The sequence below is a fragment of the Epargyreus clarus genome, unplaced genomic scaffold, assembly GCF_041222505.1.
Source record: "Epargyreus clarus isolate Ecla_fem2 unplaced genomic scaffold, WU_Ecla_fem_2.2 ptg000004l, whole genome shotgun sequence".
In the NCBI taxonomy this organism is placed as follows: Eukaryota; Metazoa; Arthropoda; class Insecta; order Lepidoptera; family Hesperiidae; genus Epargyreus; species Epargyreus clarus.
The window spans coordinates 9,529,552-9,554,096 of record NW_027332212.1 but is presented as its reverse complement, the minus strand read 5'-3'; the positions used below and the strand labels follow the sequence as shown (position 1 = coordinate 9,554,096).

General features: G+C 32.1%; 3 protein-coding genes across 5 annotated transcripts in view; 2 read left to right on the top strand and 1 right to left on the bottom strand.

The window, feature by feature from the left end:
- Gprk1 (G protein-coupled receptor kinase 1) overlaps positions 1 to 4,573 on the top strand; it is a 56,654-nt gene extending 52,081 nt beyond the window's left edge. For both annotated transcript variants that reach the window (XM_073093177.1, XM_073093178.1), the window contains exons 15-16: positions 172 to 416; positions 848 to 4,573. In XM_073093177.1, coding sequence (XP_072949278.1) covers positions 172 to 416; positions 848 to 1,021 — 419 coding nt within the window. In that variant the 3' untranslated portion in view covers positions 1,022 to 4,573. The remainder of the gene's footprint in view (positions 1 to 171; positions 417 to 847) is intronic.
- Positions 4,574 to 6,487: 1,914 nt separating this feature from the next.
- LOC140757457 (lysophospholipid acyltransferase 7) lies at positions 6,488 to 13,605 on the top strand. 2 transcript variants are annotated; one of them, XM_073093176.1, is made up of 7 exons: positions 6,488 to 6,791; positions 7,257 to 7,528; positions 7,806 to 7,957; positions 8,303 to 8,517; positions 9,191 to 9,376; positions 10,077 to 10,209; positions 13,391 to 13,605. In XM_073093176.1, the coding sequence occupies exons 1-7, from the start codon at positions 6,580 to 6,582 to the stop codon at positions 13,583 to 13,585; spliced, it is 1,365 nt and encodes a 454-aa protein (XP_072949277.1). In that variant the 5' UTR covers positions 6,488 to 6,579; the 3' UTR covers positions 13,586 to 13,605. The 2 variants fall into 2 exon arrangements, with proteins under 2 accessions (XP_072949277.1, XP_072949276.1); XM_073093175.1 differs by lacking the exon at positions 9,191 to 9,376.
- Positions 13,606 to 15,916: 2,311 nt separating this feature from the next.
- On the bottom strand, positions 15,917 to 24,252 carry Pdxk (pyridoxal kinase). The gene is made up of 5 exons (XM_073093173.1): positions 23,807 to 24,252; positions 23,236 to 23,479; positions 19,545 to 19,811; positions 18,172 to 18,351; positions 15,917 to 16,265 (listed from the first exon to the last, which is right to left on the bottom strand). The coding sequence occupies exons 1-5, from the start codon at positions 23,897 to 23,899 to the stop codon at positions 16,147 to 16,149; spliced, it is 903 nt and encodes a 300-aa protein (XP_072949274.1). The 5' UTR covers positions 23,900 to 24,252; the 3' UTR covers positions 15,917 to 16,146.
- Positions 24,253 to 24,545: the final 293 nt, after the last annotated feature.

Genomic DNA, 24,545 nt, shown 5'->3' with positions numbered 1-24,545 from the left:
AAGCCTTCGGGTATAGCAACGCTTAAGAATCTAGATTACTTGAAGTACATAAAAAAAGTATCTTAACAAAATCGTCGTAAAATTGAAGACTGTTTAAAAGTATGATTACTTTGTGCACCGCTATTTGAAGTACACAAAAAACATGTATTAAAAATGTTAATTGTATTACAGAATCGGATTGCATTCTACACGGCTACATAAAGAAGCTCGGCGGTCCGTTCGCGAGCGCCTGGCAGACACGCTACGCGAAGCTCTACCCGAATAGACTGGAGTTGCACCTCGAGAACAGCGCCAAGCCCGAGATGATACTGCTGGACACTGTGGAGGAAGTGTCCTCTGATTTCGTGTCGATCAAGGGCGAACAGTGCATCGTGCTCCGGACTAGGAATGATACGAAGATCGTGCTTACTAATACTGTGAGTTTTGCTTATATTAATGGAACAATTTCTGAAAATCTCTGCAAATTTAGTTTTTTTTTTTTGTTAAATACAGTAAATATTCCAAATATTTATGAGATGTTGTTCTTGACTTAGGACAAGTGCTAAAATATAAACATTTTAGGAATGATCAAATTGCAGAGCTGTGGTAGTAGTAGATTTGTTGGTGACTTTATGATGGTGATATAGGGAGCTGAAAGCATACTTGCATACATACGATTGTGATAATTTTTGAAGTAATTGCTTTGCTCAGTTTTTAAATGGCTGGGTATAATTTGCAAAATTTTTAAATTCAACTGTTATGTATAAATTCCAGTAATATTATTGGTATTATTTAATTGTTTTAATTTTGTAATTGGTATTATTTTTAATGATTGACCCATGATTAACTTGTTGAATATGTTTGTCAGGACGAGATCGGTCTCAAGGAGTGGGCGCTATCGCTGCGCTCGGCCCACAAGTGCTCCCAGGAGCTGCTCGCGTCCATGGCGAAGAAGGCGGGCAAGATATACGGCACGGACGGCGCGAAGGAGATCACCGCGCCCGCCCGCCCGCCGCCGCCCGCCGCGCCCAACGGCAACTAGCACGAGCCCGCGCCCAACAAGGGCGCGAAGATGTTCCGCCGCTCCAAGAGCGCCGCGCAGCTCATCAAGTGAGCGGAACGTAGCTCGTCTGCACCGCCCGTTAACGCCCGTCTGCAACGCCAACGCAATGACGCCTGAATCCTTTGCTACGTATTGTCACCGTTGGTACGCCAACGCAACGTACGCCTGAATCCTTTGCAACGCATTGTGTTACGTACGTCTGTTGGGGATTTGTGCTCATTTCCTGCTAATGTTGATGGTCTATATGAGTACGCCTGTTATGGATAGATGTGTACTTATTTGTCGCTGCTGGTGTCGGCCATTACGAGTACGCCCGTGAAGAATCGACTTTTATTTTGCTGTTCACTCGATGATGTTGGGAAACTTGTGTACTTTCATTAAGACACGGTTTATACTCGTATGCCATGCACTGCCAATTGTGGTGAACATGAGTACGAGATCGAGAACTGTAAAATATCGACTTGTACTCGCTTGCCGCAAAAAGCTAAACGCTAAAACGAGTAAGATACTGCGATATTACTATAAACGTATAGAATCGAGCAGATATCGAATATAATATGTACTCGTTTGTAACGTAAAGAATCGGCCTACTTCCAGACGGAATTGCCGATAAACATCAAATCGAGTACGATATGCGATAAATCGAGCTACCTAGCTATCTATCTACCTCAATTCGACAACTGTGCATCGTTCTTTAGCACTGCCTCGATTGAACAGGTGCCTTATGCATTGCAATAATAATCGTATGCGTTAACACTACTTAAGTCCGATTGGATAATACAATGTACATGTATGTACGTGTAATTCTATGTCAAGACGACATGAACATGTCTTCGAGTTACTGTTTCTTGTGTTACTATAGACTAATAAGCGTTTCAAATACTACACTGCCTCGAACAAATGTTTTCGTTTGTCGTTACACCTTGTGGGATACCTGTCGTAATAGGTATTATAGTGTTACACTACCTCAAGTCGACAAAAGTATGCCTTATTACCATGTAGTGCCTCGATTACTTATTTCTATCGCCGACATTTTTACGTCTTATCGTATTAATATATTTGTTATACACTAGTCACAGTATATGATATTTAAGATATTATAAATATCTGTTACTGTATTACTCGAGATATAGACAACGGTCAATATGTGCTCATTTATGAAATTTATGAAACCCGATGTTTGTGTACTTATTATAAATCCAGTGCCTGTTGTGAAATGCCAATTCTTAAATATAGTTTGAAACGTTTATAGTCTTTTCTAACTCAGATGCATATAAGTGATTAAAGTTACAACAGTTTCTTAAGTGAAAAAGAACCAGTGCTAAAAATAAGTGTCGATTTGTACCTGACGATCGAGAATGCTTCGTAGATTGCTAGTGTGACCTCGTGTAGTGCAAGAATAATCGCCGAGATGACTTCGAGGAACGCGGTGCGTACTTTACATACTTTTATCTTTTAGTGTACCAAGCAGGATACATTTACGATACGTTTACGCTTCAGCGTGCAAGGGCGGAGCGAAAATAGCGATGCGACGACGTTTTATACCGTTTGCGGGTTAAATATGGACAATGTGCGTGTAAACGCAGTAGTAGTTAATGTTTCGTTCGAGTAGCACCCACCGCGGGTGCGTAGCGGGCCGTAGCGCCGTAGTGAGCACACAGCTCGTAGTGCTAAGGACTATAGCCACTATTAGGACTGCCAATTATTACTAAACGAATGCTGTTCGCATTTTTATTATTGTTGGACGAATCGTGATAGGACCGAACAAATTTATTAATAAAATGTATAAATAGATTTCTTTTACCTACAGTGATTTTCGATTGTGGATAATAATAAAAAACTTTTGTAATTGTTTGCACCTATTGAATTTTGTAATTATTAATGTAATGTTCTGGATGTTGTATTTAACTATGTGGTAGGTATTGTAAAAATCTAATAACGTATAAATCGAGTAGTTTAACGTAATTATTACCTATATGTGTTTGTGCAATAGATCGAGAATACAAAATTATAACTTTATGATCACATTTAAAAAATTAGAAAAAATCTTGAAAATTTAATGCGATCGGATTAATATATTATAGAAAGCTTCAATTTAATCGATTTACATGTAATTAGAGACTCTAGCACTTCGGTTATATTTCTGACTATTGCACGTGTATAAAATAATTTATGAAATTCCTTTTGTGTTATATCTGGTGGCTCTCTTGTGCAATTTTATTGATTTTATATTATGTTCCTCTCGTGAACTGTAATCGTGGAACAACACTATTTATTGATGGTACTTAAATGTTACAATATTTCCATATGTTAATCAGCTGTTCTTATTAAGTTTCAGCGTTATTTATTCAAATAGATACCTGTGTAAGTAGGTGTATTAAAATCTCTTTTCATATAATATATAGAGGCAATACTTTTCTAACAACATTTAGGTGTGGTTAATAATAACAATAGTTGTAATGTCAATATTTAGAGAAATTTTAAAACAACTTTTATGTCCATGAATTTATCTGGGAATTTATTTTAATACATTCATATTCCACAGACAATTTTGTATCTTGTCCGGAAGGCGTTTGTATGTTTTATAACAATGCAATTTCATTTTAAAGTGTTTCGTGTCTGATGCAGATTTAGTGATTCGTTTTTTCGGAAGCTATGAGACGTTTATGTGTTACAAATGTTAAGGTATTAAGTGTAGCACTTTTTCATACATTTACTATGTCAATAAGTACTCAATTACTTTCGATATGAGAGAGATATGTGCCCGAAGGTGTGTTGTAGTTGAGGCCTGATTGGACTAACTTACATTGGATATGCGTGCACGGGTGTGTAGGTAACAGGGTGGGCAGTTATTTTAAATTAAAAATTTAAAGTAACATGTTTACTGTAATCGTAAAGATTTGTATAAAAAATATAATGCAATAATTATTCATACTATGTACGTTATTGTAAGTGGATCTATTATATCCATAGTACACCCCCGTAGAGTAATGTGTAATGGATAAGTAAATATAACTTTATAGTAATTTCATTAGTAATTGGGGTTGCAAGGAATAATGCGTATGAAAGATTACTGTATTATTTGCGATGCTATGAATGACGATCTACAATACATATACATTATACTCATATATTAAACATACTTTACTTAAATTATTTAAAAAATAATAAATAAGAAACCTGATCCTCTAAAATCGCGCTATATGCTGTCGTTAGTTGCATCGCATTCAGTACAGCCTTTAAGTCTATGGCTTTAAAGTGAAGTGAACTTTATATAATCTAATTAATTCATATTACAGAAATTAGGGAGGCGACTTAATAGACTATTAAAGTGAGATTTAGGCCATAACTTCGTGAACGTGACTGCAATGCTTTAGTGCAAACTTAGGTAGGTATAATATACTCTAGTGAGCATTTTGGTATAGTGTATAAGAATACAATAATACATCACTATTGACTCAACAACAATACATCTGGTTAAGTATTTTAATTAGATGTATTTTGGGTACGTAATAATGATAACTAAAAATAGAAGAAAAAACAAAAAAATACGTGCAAACGTGAAAATATGATCTTAAATTACACTTAAATGCTCACGATTAGGTACACTAGTTTTAAGAAATATTATTAGTGTCGTGTAGACTTTTATCCTAGAGCATAGGGTAGCGAAAAATCCTATGTATTTAAGACTACTTGACTAAATACCACATAAATAATATCATTACCAACAAATTCCATTAATTAAATTTAATCAATTAAATATATAGCTGGATAATTTTATCGAATTGTAAAGGATTCGATAAAAATAAGCAATAACTTCTTAAATTAAATGTGGTTATAGATTATCTTCATTAAAATATTATTATTTTTGTTGAGAACATCTATATAAAGCCTCTACTCAATTTAATTTAGCGTGTATTAAAATCCTTTATAAACATTATTAATCTACTCGATTATGGTTTTTTAATACAAATGTTAATAAACTGCCAATTTTTTCAAATATAATGAAAGGTTTAAGTTGTCTTTTCAATGTAATGCCAAAATCATTCTTTAATATTGATGACAAGCTGTGTATAAAATAATATCAGGGTTTTAATTAAAAAAATTGAATGTGGCTTTTCCAGTACTTGGCTTTTTGTATGCTACTACATAATCAGTCAACAATAGTTTTATCTTGCTTAGTTTAATAGTCTTAGCAACTAACTTTATAACTATTCTGCAGGAATTTTCAGTACAAAATTATTCTTCCCTTTATGACAATAGATTTAATATTATATTTGTTGGAATTTATAGGTCTTGCAGTGATTATTATTATTATATTTAAATAAATATTTATAAAATTTTAATGTTATCCTTTACTACTATGATTTTGTGTCATAACTATATTATCTTAAATAAGATATCAAATGTTCTAGATGCTAGTCAATTGAATTTACAAACGGAATTAAATGATTGATTTTTTAAGTAAATAAAAATGTAATAGCTATTTAACAGTTTGAGCAGTATTATAGGTTAGTTATGTGATGAAATCATTCTATCTAATGTGATAATTTATTGTTTTAAAGTGTGCATAATTTCATCTCTGTCTTGTGATTTCTTCCGTCGGATATGTATGTGAATACTATCACCAAATTCATTATTTTTGCTTTTCTGCTGCTCTATTATATTGCTATGGTACTTAGTTATATTTTAAATACTATTGTTAGTAACTTAGCCATTTAAAATTACAATAACTTGTCATTTTTAAAGCAGTTGAAGGCCAAAATAGAAATTGGAAATTCTCAACATTCCTATATGCCAAATTAGTTGTAATAGTGTTTGAATGATAATGCATTTAAGATTTCTTACTTATAGTTATTATATGTATGTATATTGCTTCGCACAAATATTCTGCACTGTAATATTATTTAAGTAATACTGAGTAATAATGAGTTAAGTAATAATGAGTTGGCAGTTTAGATGTTATTAAGGTTAAAGTTAGAAGTGACAGATGGCTAGATCTGCATCAGACTATGGGTTATATCGTACATACCTCTGTTAGAAATATTTTTATTGTGAACCTACCTTATGTGTAGTAAATTGTTTATTTAATCATGGTGCTGTTTTATTTTACTTTTAAGAGACCATTTAACTCATAGTACATATAAGATACATGACATATAAAATATTCAGTGAAAAATAATGGGCGATTTTGTTTTAAAATTAATACAAATTAAAATTAATTTATTTATTTTGGAGATTTTCTTATAATATAAATACAATATGAGAATGTTTAGCTACAGAAGCATTTACGTATTGGTATATAATTCGATTCAATGCACATGATATTACTGCTGAAGTAATTCAGATACAAGTATTATAGTAGAACAGGTAAATTGTTACATGTTATACAAATAATGCAAAAATGCAATTATCATTGTTACATTTTAAATTATAAGTAAAAATTATTACGTCAAATGTTCATTGAATAGTGCCAAATTAATCAAAATGATATTTAATAATATTTTCATAGAAACAATAAAATTATAATAAGTAACATGAATTCGGACGACGTAATATTTTATTCATCTTTACTTTTATGTGTTTCACTTGCTAACTATTATAAGAAAATAGATGATAAACGTTTGAAACGGAACTATGGGACGGGTTTGGGTATACTGGTTGCGTGCTTGATATGTGGGCATAGTATTCTGCACACGGTGATAATGGTCTGGGGTAACATTGTTATAATTAAATGCTGTGATAAACGGTGAGTTAAAACTTGGTATGTTGCATACCACTATACAATTAAAATACACTTAAATATTACCTGTGTTATCAGGCTAAGTGTATTTGTACGCTTGTTTCCTAGTTCTGTGATAAACAGATAAGGTAAAAGTAGTGGGATAGATCCTCAAGAGTAGTAATGGAACTGATATGTTTATACATAACTCATAAGGAGCATTGTATCCACGGACATCGTATATGCGTGTTACGGAAATGCCAGAAAAAATAACAAGTATTATTGTTCTATATAATGAGTGTGAACGTATTTGTCCCGTAACGACTGCGTAGACACGGGCCGTGCAGGTCAATGTACGATACAATAGAAAAATATGACAGCCTGATACAACATGTTCATAAATAGCCTATTTAAACTTCATTATTTTACTTAGTTTCTAATGACTACCTAGATGGCTGACCTAATTGCTACGTCTTTGCCATACATTTTCAGGTATGTGCACCAAATGAGTCTTGCGTACACTTGGCTATATTTATCGTACTTACACTGGAGTCTACAAAAGAACTGTTACATAATTTGGCTCCATCAAACGTTAGCTTTAAGGCTGGTGGGGTTGGCGTTCGAAATCAGTACATACCAGAGACTAAAAGTGGATCCAGGGATGTCGACTATCAAACCAAATATGGATAATGAATGTTTAAGTACCGACCCGAGCGCTGGTGATATAATTTCGTACGCTTTTTACTTTACTGGGATACACAAAGGTAAGTTACTGTCGCTATATTTACACCACGAACAGATAAAATCTTGATTCACCCACACTATTATTATAATAGCTACCTACTTAAGATTATGTTAAAGGTCGGTCTCATACATGAAAATAGCAGTGTAGAGTCTAAGAAACACTACTCTATTAATAGACAACCCAGAATATTTTTTATTATTAATATTTAAAGAAACTAAACGTACACAAACACGGATCGGTATGTAAATGTAACACATAACAATAAAGTTTTAAATATACGCATTCACCAATTATAGGACCATACTACCGATGGAAGGTTTTTGATGACCATTTTAATGCACCGTTTGGAACATTAGGCGATTGCAGAATTATTACTGAACAGAAACTGAAAAAAGCCTTTGCGTGTTCTCTAGGATACTTATTGTTGCGGTTGAAATATTCTCCTCAGGTGATTAATTATTTCTTTTTACATCATGGTAGATGATAAAAAATAGTAAATTAACAAGAGGGAATTATAGGTGCAAATATTTGTAAAATGTTTGCTAAGCTTGAAAGGGAAATGAGTAAACTGGTTTTGAGGAGAGTTTTACGCAGCGATAAAAAATTAATAGAAAGAATAGTAATTTACTTTTAACACATAATCACCGAAAATCTTGTAAGCTGTAAGCTATTAAATTAAATTACCTGTTAGCTTGTAAGCTGTGTTATTGAAAAACTGACCATACATAATCTCTTACAAATATATACGAGCTAGTATGTATAGTACCTAATATAGCCTTAACTCTTGTTACAGATGTACTACGAAAGGGCTTTTTACATAAAATATGGCTCAGATTTCCGCTTCTTGTATAACATACCACAGCTTACCATGTACTTCTTACATTACCAGATAGTGATGTTACTGTGTACCAGTGTCTGTACGGAGGCAGGTTTCGGGGTGTATCCAGCGAAATGTTTACCAATACCAGGCTATGGACCTTCAACTCGATTCAGCTTATTAAAATTGGCGTTAGTAGCTTTATAATATAAAAACACGTTCACTGCCCCAAGCGCGTCTGTGCGTTTATTACGCTATTTGTGTGTGCCCTATACGCGCATGCGAGATTTCATAAAATTTGCTGTAGCAGTGTGCCCACGGCGCGTTAGTGAGTCCATTGTTTTGCAATGGACGCGTCTAGGAGTTTATAGGCACTCCCTATAAACTTTGTAGTAATTTATAAAACTTGCGACAAACATTTAGTAAGTCAACTCGTATGCGTATTCGTATAAAAATGTGATTGCTCTGGGATTGTCACTATTTGCTTTTTAATTATCGTATGTTATCTAGCTTGTCTTGCCGTGGATTTAATAGCAGAAAATGATGATGCAATGTTGAGATAAAAATAATTAATAATTTATTTTGTCTCTTTATAATAATAACGCTTTTTACACCCATAGCCCCACACTAGGATTCCATGTGACGTGGGTGCCATGAATACACACAGATAGATACACTAACAGTCTGATCCAGAAAGTAAATCTAAATACGTTAGACTACTTCCAGGAGATCGAACCCGGAACCCACAACGTGTTCGACCGGTGTGATGACTGCTTCGTCATGTGGGTCGACTTTGCTCATTGCTTTTATATCTATCTTGGTTAATAAATAATCCTAATATTAACATTTTAAATGGTTTAACAGAGCCCGTACACCTACCATTGCTATGGAAGAAGAGTACAATTTTTCCATGCTTAAATGTTTCAAAAACGAAAAGCTGCTGTTAGGACCCCGGATGAAAGATACTATACGCAGTTGGGATATGCCAACTCGTTTCTGGTTTTGGGCTAACATGTACAAGAACTTTATAAAGGCCAATAAAGAAATAAGGTACCTAAACAACTTTTCTAAACAAAAAATATCTTAAAATGTTTAATACAAATTAGCGAAAGTACTAGAATAGTCACGGAGTATCTATTGTATCTCAATTATGTATTAGATATGATAATGACTGCATGATCGAGCAAATTTATTAAGTAATCTAATCATATGGGGATTATAATAGTAGATCGATTTTTACCTAATGAGGATTAATTTAATTGCATATCACGGAAATAATTTGGTGTTTAAATTTTCTACAGAAATCTGTAATAGAGAAGGTTATCTAGTAGCTATTTATGTCCATATCTTTTCTAGATATTTGTAACGTTTTCTTATAAGTAAGTAGTAGTATAATCGTTTACAATTATTTGCTTTAAAAATACATAGCTTTTTTAAATATAGGAGTAGCAGAGCATGCAGTCCAGCCGATGGCAAGTGCCTACTGCCGCCCATGGACATCTGTTATCAACCCCAGAAAGGATTTACCTGAAGTCGACCACAGATGTGCCGCTACCCTTGAGGATTAAGCTGGAACGCCTCGGAAAAGTATGTCTCCCTTCAACTCAGAACACAGGAGCGCTTAACGCTGTTGTTATGAGGCAGAAAGGGGTGTGGCGGTGGTACCGCTGGAGTCGAACCACAAATGGTTCTACCACCTTCAAATACACATAACATGATTAGTAGATGTCATACATCAGTAAATTTACAGAAGCGCATGTTCCTTCGTGGCGTGGAGTATTTGGGTCGGTCCTTCAATACCACAGATCATCGTGTCTTCAACACTTTGGGTGTACGTGCATTTGGAGTCTGAATACTGTGAATTGTATGACACTACCGGTTCGGTAAATATTAATTGTTATTCTTATAAAAACACAGCGTTTACAGCGAAGGGAGCGTTCTAGTATCATGTAGCTTCCTAAGTATGATTCCGTTACTTTCAGGATCCCTCTCCTCACTATACAGGGTGTCCCGTAAGTACCACGACAAACTTGGGGAGAACATAGGTGAGGGTCTGACCTCTCTGGGGAAAAAAAAATACCTTAGTAAAAGTGTCACCGTTTTTGCACTATCAATTGTTTTAGATTTTTTGAGAAATTCAGCCCTCTTCATCTTCTTTCGTTAACTGCGTGTACAAATTTGGAGAAGCAGTGTTTATTTTTTCTGTTAAATACTATCAGATAGTTGGTCTATCATATTGAAATGTAAATTGGTTAAGAGATGTAAAGAAACCATGAAAAAAATAGGGATATTTTTAGATTTTAATTTTTTTACTATTTTTCCCTCAACTTTGACTCGTTGCGGTGAAAAAAAAATGTACTGGACTATAAGTGTACATAGCGCAAAAAAATATGACCAGTTAATAGAGATTTCAAAAAGGTACCACACTTACTATTTAAAGTTGAAGAAAAAAAGTTAAGGCCGTTTTTGCACGAAAGGGACTGAAACCAACTAAAACGTAATGATCGAGTTTTTATTTAAATTACGGTTTCTACCGACTCACAACGTGTCAAGCAGTACTAAATCACATTTTTACCTAGTTACACACTTAAAAATATCATTCTTAATTTGTAAAAAAACAATTAAGTAACTAACTAGCAAACAAAGTAATACAATTTATTAAGTCAATTTTTACCCACTTTGAAGTGTCATTTCGAAGTGAAACTTTGTACATGTATGTCATTTGAATGACAATACCATAATTTGACATCTTGGAACAGATCTGATGATGGAGCCAGCAGGTGCATGGTTCATTTCTTAGTAATTCCCTTGAGTTTGGGCTAAATTGGTAAGAGATCTACCATCCATATCCTGGCTTCATCATCAGATCTGTTCCAAGATGTCAAATTATAGTATTGTCATTCAAATTACATACATGTACGAAGTTTCACTTCGAAATGACACTTCAAAGTAGGTAAAAATTGACTTAATAAATTGTATTACTTTCTTTGCTAGTTAGTTACTTAATTATTTTTTTACAAATGAATAATGATATTTTTAAGTGTGTAACTAGGTAAAAATGTGATTTAGTACTGCTTTACGCGTTGTGAGTCGGTAGAAACCGTAATTTAAATAAAAACTCGATCATTACGTTTTAGTTGGTTTCAGTCCCTTTGGTGCAAAAACGGCCTTAATTTTTTTTCTTCAACTTTAAATAGTAAGTGTAGTACCCTTTTGAAATCTCTATTAACTGGACATATTTTTTTGCGCAATGGACACTTATAGTCCAGTACATTTTTTTTTCACCGCAACGAGTCAAAGTTGAGAGAAAAATAGTAAAAAAATTAAAATCTAAAAATATCCCTATTATTTTCATGGTTCCTTTACATCTCTTAACCAATTTACATTTCAATATGATAGACCAACTATCTGATAGTATTTAACAGAAAAAATAAACACTGCATCTCCAAATTTGTACACGCAGTTAACGAAAGAAGATGAAGAGGGCTGAATTTCTCAAAAAATCTAAAACAATTGATAGTGCAAAAACGGTGACACTTTTACTAAGGTAATTTTTTTTCCCAGAGAGGTCAGACCCTCACCTATGTTCTCCTCAAGTTTGTCGTGGTACTTACGGGACACCCTGTATAAGAAATCGTAAGAGAATTTTTGAACACCAAACGGTAAGACAAGATTTTTAATTATACCTTACGTATGTGTCTATCTCACTTACTGTTTTTTGATATAATGTACTAAATACTCGAACGCCCCCGAAGTCGTTTATTATTTTTTCTTTAATGGGGGTTATTTACCTACAATGAAATGTAAATATAAGTATTTGCAACTATCTTTTTGTTTTATACTATTGATAAGGAGCATGGCTATATTTCGCTTGATATAAAGACGTCACTGCTCATGGACTAATAATGAAACATATATAGGATCCAATTTTTAACTTAGTCTGACCTATATACCCTTTTACTCTTGAGAGATAGAACTCCTTATGTGTCTGCTTTACCACTTAATTCAAAGGTAACATAGAAGCGCTTAACTTATTATAAAGCAACAATACATGTGGTATCGTCTGTATACACATAAATGTTTACTTAATAGGTACGTAGAACGCATATCAATTTCCTATTCCTATATTGTAATATAGGTAATATATGTACCTACTATGTTCCTATAATATGAAATGTTTTATTACATTGTTTGTAAAAAATAATTAATTACAATAACTACATAAAGCAGTCAACTGAAGTATGTATAATTAAGAGATAAGTTGATTTGTTTATTTTTATTAGTGTCATAAGATTATCCTGAACTCAATTGGTACTCATAACTAGGAAGATATACCTTATCTATGTATTTACTTTTTATTCTCCCAACACCCACGTAATAAAACATTAATTAACGCAAATGTTACCACTGTTACTAGTAATAATTATTTATTTATATCTTTAAGATTTATATCTTTACAGCATAGATTAGTAAAGATACTTCCCCGCCTTGAAATTGAATGAAGCCACAAACGGCTTATTAGTAAGTTCTTTTTTTGAATTCTTGACAAATAAAAACATTTTTAGAGAAAATTTACGAATAAATAACTAATACTGCGCAATTTACATAATAAATAAATAATTATTTAAAATATTTTAGTGACATTTTAGCACGGAGACGTGGCAAAACTTTTTTACGCAACTATTTCAATTCTCAAAACTGGGTAATTTTTTTTGTTAGGAGTGAGTAATCTTTACTAATCTATGCTTTACAGTTATAAACGTAAAATACCTACATAGTTCTACTTTATAGTGCATTACGTACACGAAGACGTACGCGCATTGTTTAATAACATCTTCATTATCATTGAATTAAAAATCTACTTTTGTCCTACTTCCGGCCATGTTAAACCTAGAGTTAAAAGGGTTTAGGCTATCAAAGCTAGATGTAGCCGGATAAGTAGATTTTGCACACCTATGAGAACTCTTTTTTAACAGAACTCTCAACCATATCTATCTTTACAATGTTTTCTTTCACCTTTCAAAGTGCTAATATTTTTAACGTAAATGTTATCCTTATTTCCAGATGAAAATCCCATGGAACATCGGTTTCTCTATAATGCGAGTGTTTTGTCTAATCTACCTGGCCCCTTGTCTCATAGTCCACGACACCGCAACTGTACTGAGGTACTACAACTCTATCTACTGGATCTATCACTTTTTCTTATTATTTCTGATTGTCGCGGCTATTGTGATATTTAAACTGAAGGACAGTTTGTAGTAAAGATTTACAACATTTTATTTTGTGTTTGCTTGACTTAATTAGAACTTTACAATACGTATTTTACAAGAAGTTTAATTAAAACGTTTATAGATATGTGGGACTGTCTTTTAAAATAATAATCGTAAATCGAAAACATCACGAATTTAATATTTCCTTTGTAATATTTGTTGTAGTACTTGTATATGTGTAATAATTGTATGACCCTAAAATTGAAAATTTCGGTCTCAATCGCTAACAAAAAAAAAAAAATATGAAAATTCACAATAAAAAACAAAACAAAAGTCAACAAAAGTAGTCATCATATTTTATTGCCATTTCAAGTTCCATATTGTACATATAAATTATATAATATTTTAACAACACTATTAAGCTTCAAACTAAATGCACAGTAATCAATGGTATAGTTATATTATTAATAATAATAACATATGTATAAATAAATCGTGCTATGATATACTTATCTAGTTATAAAACATTTGTTTTAGTCATATTTCATTTAGTATTCATTCATTTATTTTTTCATATTATTGTCAATAATAAGGTGAAATAAAGAAATACTATTTTTATATCATAGTAATAACAATTTTTATTTTATAATCTATTTTCAAACATAATGTTTATTAACATATATTTCGCTATTTAAAATAATCGTTTTCTAACTTAGCTTATATTCTATGTAGGGATATTGTACATACGTATGAACAATTCGAGGGGAGAAACTTTGATTCTTTGAAAAATAAAAAGTTTTATTTATTAAATGGTATACTGTATTATCTATGGTCCTTATATCAGTAACCATTAATGGATGAGATATTGTTATTGTCTATATATTTAATCCACTGATAAAAACGATAACTTTCCATTACATTGCAATAATAAGAAATTAATGAGGCATTTAAACATTTATTTGAACATTTCGCAACTCATTTATAATTTTAACTACCTCAAGATAACAATTAAAATTAAAAGCATAAAAAACAATAAAACCAGCACCAGCAATAACAATTTAACTATTAAAATAAACTTTAACATTAAAAACAAATCAAAATTGCAAATATCTTTCATTGTATCACAGATATGCCGCGTAATGGAAGACTATTTTCTGGTCAAACATTAAATTTATCTCCATACATAATTATATCTACTAAAAACTGTATTCTAGAATATTACATTTACATTTTATATAGGAATATTTATTATTCAACAATTCATTCATAAAGCCAACTACTTACCTATTCTTATAAATGAGTGGTTCAAACGCCCTTTAGGTCCAAGATGGTATGTGATCACTGCCACCTATAGACCAAGTCCAAATACGATTTGAGCCATATCTGAACTAGGAACTATAGGAACTATATAATCATTCCTACTCCTAAAGACTAAGTTGGAATCCCTCATATAACCATATCCTTAAAAAGAGAACACAGCAACAAACATACTGCTGTTATTTGGCAGACATAGGTGCGAAAGATATCTAACCATTAAATGTCGTACACCTTCCATATATAAGTATGTCTTTTAACAACAACGCAATAAAAAGTATTAATGCGTGCTTCAATACATATATAATTAAATAACTTATATCTTAATTGGTATTTTGTTTAATTACATCATTATGTCGTTACAGGCAATAAATTACATAGGTATATAGGCTCATATGAACTTAATGTACCTACATTGGATATTTATTGTGTTAATTATTACATAGTATCAACAGAATGGGACGATACATAAAATATAATTATTGCAAGATAAACGTAAAGCACTTTGTGCTGTGTTTACATATTATGCTCTTAAATCTTATAATAAAACAAACATAATAATAGAACGAACTGCTAGTCCGCTCTGAAGTTGTTGGGAGCAGGTGTAGTCATACAATTTGCTATGGCGACGCGATTCATCTTAATTTCTATATTCAGAGCGAACTAGGAGTTTTACGCGGACTATACTATAATAATTATATTAATAATTTCAAAATATTTTTTGTTTTGTTATTAATATAATTACTATTTTTGTTATTAATAAAACATTTCCTAAATCATAATTTATGGGTAAAATACGTGATTATTGGGGATATAGCAGGGGTAGATTAACGGTATTATCTACCTGATTTACTAAAAATGTGGTATCATCGACAATTAATTATCGTCAATTATTATCATATATTTATTAATAAGTAGCTCTACCTCAAAATGTTTTTATTTTATTGTAAAATACTCAAGAAATAAAAAATTATATAAATAAATACATAGGTGTTTATCACTCTAGTTTTCATATTACCTCAATATACGTACATAATTTAACAGACATAGATATAGACATAAATAGATAGCTATATATCAGTACATTATCGAGTACCGACTTCAGTGTAAAACGATGTAGTCAAGTCCAACGAGACCTATGTCAAAAACAATATCTATTGTATTATATCACAAATAAATAACCAATCTCTGTCTACTTTTAAATACTATAGTCACTGGGAAAGCATAATTTCTCTATAAAATCGATATTTATAAGTATTACTACTATTTCTAAATACTCAACTTCTCAACAATTTTCTATTGGCGTTTGATTTCCACGGCGTTTACATTAATCTGCGGATCTTCAATTATCTTCTTATTTTGAACCAATCTTAACTCTATGTATTCAACAGGGATTTTCCCAGTAGGTTGTTTAGCTGAAAAGAAAAATATAAAACAATATGGAAAAATATTTACATAAATATATTGTAAGCACTTATTCAAATAGACGTGAATGAAATATTTATATCAGTTTTGTCATTTTAAAGTTTTCCTTTTGTACGCTTAATTAGTTAATAGAATAATAAACTCATCTGTATTTACTATTGGTGTATTGTAGATAAATATTTCGTTTTAAATTGTTACTGTTACAAAAATGGGCTTTTCTTTGAGACGACACGGCAACGGCAGGGCATCGACAGAAGATTGGGTGGACTGGCGCATATGTTTAATAAATACCAGTGTAAAACATTTATTCAACTTTAAAATACCAAGAATCATCTTTCAACATAATAATCTTTATAGAAATTTATCTTCATTCTGATAAACTATTACTATTGCACGTTGCAGACAGATTCTTACTGTTGAAACAGATATGGTTCGATTCGTATATCACCCATACTAATAGTAAGACAGTAATGGCATTCAATTGTTGTTCCATTTACTATAGGATATACTAATGGATGATTCTGTGGTCATTTTATTCAATAGACTTTTAAATATTAATTTTAAGCCCGAATCTACCTTGTTTCCCCTTGTTCTGTTCCTGCTGATGCCGTGCCCATGTCGTAACGTCGCAATAAGAAGCGCTTCTCAATACAATTAGTAAGAAGTCGGCGTCACGACACGTTTTCTGGCACGAATCAATTACCATCACATCAGTATTAATGGTTTCGTAAGTGATACAATGGAAGTACGTTAAGACCGTAGCCATGAAGATATGTCATAAAATGGAACCTTATCAATACAATGTTAGAACGCATATGTTCTTATCACGATTATTAACCTTGATTCAACCGATGAATAATAAGAGCAATGTCGTTTTGCATTACATATATATTCTATTGGCGTTCTATTTCCACGGCGGATTCGATTCCGTAGTCCGCGTAAAACTGTTAGTCCGCTCTGAATATAGAACCGCGTCGCCATAGTAAAATGTATGACTACACCTGCTCGCAACAACTGAGCGGACTAGCAGTTTGGCGCGGATTATACCTATGTTATACCTACGTTCTACATAGCCTTACCTTCGAACGAACTATGTAGAACGTTATAAATTGTAATGTTTGTCTGTAGATAGTGACAAGAATAAAATGAAAAACAAAAAGCATATAAATGTTTAATTTCATTATCTTATTTGCAGTCTCATTAAGATCTAAATTTGTAGATTTTCGTTTTTATATCTCCTGTGGTGACGTTTTAACGTTATTTATCTTTACTTAACAATAAAATTAACATTCAAGAAGTATTATCACGGACCCTCAATGTTAACCTAGTTTTCTATGAAGTTCTAAATAGTACTTCTGAATATGTTAAACATAATTATTATAATGAATGATAGTATTATATTGAATTTGTCCTTATAGGTTTCCTGTAGAAAAGGGATTTCCCGTGTCCACTAAGATTGATTGTGAAAATCGGTGACTGTATTTCTGATGAATAATTTACCAGGAAATAGTTACTGTTACCTACAGAGTTAAATCTCTACGTCGCTATTAATAAACATTCTAACGAATGTTTTGCTTACCAAAGATCGACATTTAAAAATTTAAGATACTTCATCAACGGGAAAAAGAAGGAAGTGATGATGTAGCTCATATTAGTGTTCATTCTACAAGATTGACGATACGCGTCACTACTGTTCTGATGCGCAAGGGGTTCCGTGTTCGATTCCCCGCCAATCAGACATCTGGATGATGAATGTGGGTCTGGGTGTTTTTGTTTTAGTCTTTGTGTGTCATGGCACCCACGACACAGAGAATCCTAGTGGGGCTGTAAGTGTTAAAAGCGTCTTCTAAGATCTAACAAATTATTATAGTGTTCATTAGTATGACGTTTACGTACCTCTAGCAGCATTGTACGTGTTGGCAACGATGCCTTGCATGGTCGCAATCGTCTTCTCCAGCGTCATCTTCAAATCGCTCCCACTTTTGTGAAACCACGCCAAAAATAACGCCGCGAACAAATCTCCGGTGCCCGTGAATTGGGCGTCCATTTTTGTGATTTCGATCTTGTAACATGTATCTGAAAGTTAATGAGATATGGAGAGATGTGGGAGTACGAAATGTTTTGTATGGAAATGGGTCGCCGTAACTTCTGCATCTGCTTTATAACTGCAGTGTTAAATGCCTCGGTGTTCTGGTTTGAAGAGTGCCTCAAGATAGGCATAAGCTATTCTAAACAAAATTTAGGGTTAGCTAACAAGTAGCAATACACTTTATGGACGGCAGTAATCACTTCTTATCAGGCGAACTGCATGGACATTTGGTATTTATAATTAAAAGTCTTGTAATTATATACAAACTACATACATCGATGTAATAAAAACAATTTCCTGGAAATACCGCTAAAGTTAGCGGTAATTCATTTCTAATACGCATATAACTTTGAAAAATCAAAGGACGTGCCTGGGATTCGAACCATGGTCCGCCCGATAGAGGAGTTTCTAACCACTAGGCTATTACTGCTCCTATGTACTTGTTATAGTGTGGAGCATGTCAACAGATTATTTAGTTATGATTATGACCTTTAAGATAATGTGGATTATTGTAGATATTTCATCATAAGACATTTTATAAAAAACGGAAATTGTGATTAGACTCAAGGTAGGTATGACATAGCAACTATGATCTATCGAATTATGTTTAAGCTGGATAATTAATTGATAACATTTATTGAGGCATTATGATTATTATCGTGAATGAATAGTGGCTATATCTTCAGGCTATAAGTGCGCTATTACTAATACATATACGCCATCTCATTGAGATGAGGCAACTTTATATTATATTGATGCAATGCATAAATACAATTGGAGTAGCGAAGAGCATGCAGACTACCTGATGGTGATACTGACGCCCATGAAGGGATGAAAAGAAATGAATGTAATAGGATTTACTTGAAACCATTTATAGGTGAGTTTTAACTTCTGTGAACCAAGATTAGACCGAGATCGAACTCGTAACTTAGCTATACTTAGCTTACCTATACTGGTTCTGGTATTTTTCAAATGTGTCCCATTGGGTGTCTTATTTATGCTACTTTGTATTTAGTATCTTATATTCCATTCAAGGAATAATGACCCTTGTTATTAATTGCCTTATATTTTAAGCTATGTAACATACACCTATGCCTATACCATAGAACTTATATGCTTAACCAACAAGTATATTTTCATTATATAGGCTGTAATATTATAGGACTGGATTTAAAATTACCTCTGTTACTTGCAAGTGCCACCATCACTTTGTCATCACCCAAGTCAGTGCTAGATAATGCCACTATTTTCACGCCTTTATTGTGGAGTGCCTCAATAACCTTCAGGGCACCATCAAGGTCCTTCATAGGCATACCAGTTATAAGTTCCGCTTCAAACTGGTTTGGCGTCAGGATATCTGCCAGTGGCACCACCACATCTCGGTATGCTGGTAGGATTTCTTCCGGGACATACATTTCCCCATTATCCCCCATAACTGGATCACAAACTGTGGGCAATTTATTTAAGTTTCCGTACATAAAATATTAATATGACTATAATAAACTATGATTATGTCTTTATAATTGTAATTTTCAAGTTGTGTACAAATAAAGGTATTGTAAAATATATCATTTGCCATTATTCTATTCTTTGATAAAAGTACTTTTGTGTTACATTCCTGAATTACAAAGAACAAAATGAGTTTTAAAAAACTATGACTTATGGGTCAGGACCAAATTTTTGACGTAATTGCACAACGGAAATCACAACGGAATATGTCACACTGGAAAATAAATGTAGCACAATAGAATTATAAGGGTGTGTGCAAATAGTCATAAGATTTTAAGAAAAGTGGAATATAAAAAAAAAACATCATCTTTCAAGAAAAATTTAATAAATCGAAAACTAAAACACTGCTTGTTTTTTCTTACACTTACAACAATAATTTTAAACATTCAAAATTCTTATACAATTAAATAGTCATTGGTCCATTTACTGCTTTCATTAACAACTTTACATACTTAATTGTATCCTATAAAATATAGCAACGACGATATACACAATATAAACGATAGCAACGACGTGCTCTTTTACATTCGATTGCCACTGGTTCATTTATGTTAAGTTTTTTACGTTTAGCATCTCTCCATTGTTTTCTCACATCTTGTTTTTCATTTTCGCTCATATCGCCTATTTTTCGTTTTTTAGCTTTCGTTCTTTCCAAGTTTTTCTTCTTCATTTCTTCAAATTTTTGGGGATTTTCCCTTTTTAGTTTCTCCCGGTACTTTCGACATCGCTCAGCGGATGTTAAAGGCATCTGAAAAGAAAAAGGTACTCGGTCTTGACAAATAACATTAACTGCTAATTTGACTTGCTTAACTTCACACGAAGAATCGAGAAAAAACATAAACCTATCAGAATTATTTAAAAGAATTTTCACTGTTGCAATGAACATACTTTTAAGGCTAAAAACTCATCAAAAGGCAGCGGCCAGACGGCCAGCGGAGGCGTTAATCGCCTCATGAGCAAGCTCGCTAAGAATAAATAAAAACTAAGAAAAGCTAAGACTAAGCAAAACCTTTTATAGAAAAACTTTTTTTCTTAAATTACGAGTCCCAAAAAGTAGGTACCCTATCTATTTTAAATTTATTAATAAACATGCTTGAGATGAAAAAAATACTGAGATTTACAAACATCGGAACAGGCAAGAAATATAACGTGACAACAAATGTGGCAAAAAATAACTATTAATAAAATACAAAATTATGAGAATTTTAATAAGACCCAGTAGCATCTCAAAATATACCAACTAATACAATAGGTACCCTCCTTTAGGCCTCTGGCGTAGTAATTTAAAATAATGTAGTAAGTTAATATATTTAAACATTTTCGAATAAAATACTAAATTCGTTAATGACATAAGAATTATTGTAAACATAACTTTAGAAATTTCCCTTGTGACACGTCGCACAATTTCGTGTCACAAATCGCACAATGGAATGAAAATTGTTCACGACATAACCTAATACTTGCAATAATTAACAAACTGAACCATTAATTGAACACTTCTGCTTCCTATTTAACAATTAAGATAACAGGAATGAATAAATATAATTCAATTTCTAGAAAATCATAAAAAATATTAAAGTTTTACTCACCTAAAGTCCGGAAATCTTAACGACACGCGCTGACGACACAAACAAAATGTCAACTGACATTTAAAAAACATGGCGGTTTATCCAAAATGTTGTTGCCAATACTTGAAGCCAATGTTGCCATACTTAAATAATCAACTAAATCCTAAATCTGGTTTTTGGTTTGGACATAATAGCGTCGCACAACAGGTGTGTTACAATGGAAAGAATTTTGGGACGTATGTAAAATTAATTGTAAAAACTATATTATCAATGGTTATTGTGCTATTGTTAATGAAAACGATTACTGGTGTTTATAAGGATTTAATAATATCAAGGTATGAATGCTAGCTTACGTCAAACAAAAACTTCGGCCAAAATATTCTTAGGTAGTCAAGCAAGGACATGCGTATTTTGTATGGCGCAAAAATATAAAGAGTTCGATATTATATTATTTTTAAAGAAATTAAGCTTCAAATTAAGTTATTTGATGAATGAGACTGTTAACAGTAACATAATATATTATTATAAAATATGCCAAATTATTTTTAGGCGTGTAAAGTACGCAAGTTTCTGTCACTTATGAGTCGGACACTTCAGTTTTTCTGAATCCGTCAAAAATTTGGTCCTGACCCTTATATGTGACAATGAAACACGAGAAATAAATTAGCAGTTGTTATAAAGGTTTATTTTGCTGACATACTATAACTCTTTGACCTTAATTTTGTTGGAAGTATTATTAGGAAATTAGATGGCGTCATGCGAACGACAAGACGATAATAATAACATTTTTTTTTCGTTTAAAGAATTTAACTCAATTTAAAAGATATCTGATTTATGCAAGTTGGGGATTATTTTGGGAAATATATGATTACTTTTAAAAAAGCAATGAGTATAAATTACATCAATAAGAATTTTGATTCTAAATAAGCAAAAGCATATAAAAGTAATATAAAAAGAATTTAAAATGTAAATGTAGCTTTTTTATATAAAATATTAATAGTCATAACCGGATACAGGAGCTATCTTCTAGATATCATAATAAAATTTCACAATCAGATAGCAAATATTGTTTCACTATAGAACTCAGACAGGCAATAAAACATGTTTTTTCCACTGATAAGACGAACCCTATGTCTCTTACATTGCATCTTAAAAAGAAATTAATGTCTTGCATAGTAGCAGATGAAAATAAATAAGACTAAAGAATACATCGTGTTGTTTGTTTAAGTAAATAGGTTTGTCAGCTAATACATATTTTATGTGATGTATGAACATGTGTCAGCTCTCATTTGTATTCCATTTTATTTATTCACAGTATTCATGTTTATAGTTGTTATTACTTTAACAATTAGCGTCAATAATGTGCTGAAGGTCATTTGATTTTATTGTCAGCATTCTAATAATAGGGAGTGCTGTCTTCTGTAGCTTTGTACTACGACCTAATTTTTTTTTGACTAATGACCTAATTATGTTTTTATTATAAAGTCGGTAATTTATATTTTTTGAAAATATTTCTGAGCAATAACTATTGTAATCAACACAGTTGTGCAATAACTTAGTTAATAGTTATTGCTAAAATTGCTAAAATTGAGGTAAAAAGCAAAAAATATGCTATACATATTCAAAATTAATAAAAATTTTAGATTTAACTTATAGCTTGGAAATGGTTTACCAGACTTCCAAATTATTATTTCATATCTCTAATTTACTACATTATGTATGTACTCTTAACCATCTGTGTAACTGTTACATGTTCATAGATTTTTGAATTTATTAATAGAAAATCCATCTTACCATAAACCAAGTTGGGATTTTTCAACCGCAGCTTTGTAATAATCTGTGCTATTTGTTTCAATGAATCTGGCGATCTTGAGTACCCTGTCAAGAAATGGGTGTAATAGTCCACACCATTAAGGATTAATCCTTCTATAAGTTCCTCTAATTCATCATTTTGTAAGACATTCCCTTTTATGTGCTTGTAGCCTGTGTGTGTGGAAAACTGGACGGTATTTATAGCATCAACTTCGAAACCTAGCACCTAAAATAATAAAGGTTGGATATATAAATAAAAATATAGATTTCACATTTAAAAATAAATTAAGAGTTTTCATACATGATGATGGGTATATGTAATTAGCTAGTTTGTTACATCAATGGAATAAATAACTATACCACTTTTGTAAATAAGGTAAGCTGCCTTATCAATTTGTGTGTTATGCTTTCACATTTTGGGGACTTAGTACAATTTTAAGAGCGGGTTTCAAAATAAACCACTTTCAGAAAAAAATAATAACAGAAAATATTCCAGAAAAAATCAGGAGAATATAAGTTTTTGAAAGAATTGGTAAATTATTTGAAAACTTACTTGTAGCGGGAAAACTGCGCTCTTATTTCCGACGTATCCATGAACGACGTGACTTTGAATCGATAAAACTCTGGGTTCGGAGTTTGAGGACATTGTGCTATTATACTCTTATGTATTTTATTTATAACAAATATCTTACGCAACTCTTGTTCTATTAGTGGCAGTTATAGAACGTTTTAACTGAAGAAAGAACCTTGGAACTGAACTTTTAACGCCTTTTAGTAAAAACAAATTTTACAAATTAATTGTACTTGGATTTTAAAACTTTTTTTGTCGTAATATTATGTTAAATGCAACGTAAGTTATTCTTTGTTTTCTATACAGGTTAATTAAATAAATATTGTAATACGGTTTTTTTTTACATTTCACAACTTCTACATCAGCAATTACTTCTGCGATTGGCGACGTGCCACTGACATAAGTCACTGACTGAAACTGACGCAAGAGTCAAGTCAAGTGACAAGTCAATTGAAAGATGAAAATGACATTCAGGACCTCGGAACAATATTAGTGAATAGTCTGACCAGTAAATGTGTAAGCGATACACAGATTATTGTTATGATTACATTACGGACATAGTATTTTTTTTAATTATGTGATTAAAATAACGTATTAATTGAAACCTAGGCTTTTAGCCAACAATATTAGATAAATAATGCGTAGATATAAATTGATTTTTTTGAAAAATGTAATAAAATTCTTCGTTTGAATAAGTCAATGTACAATGTAGGGCTATATA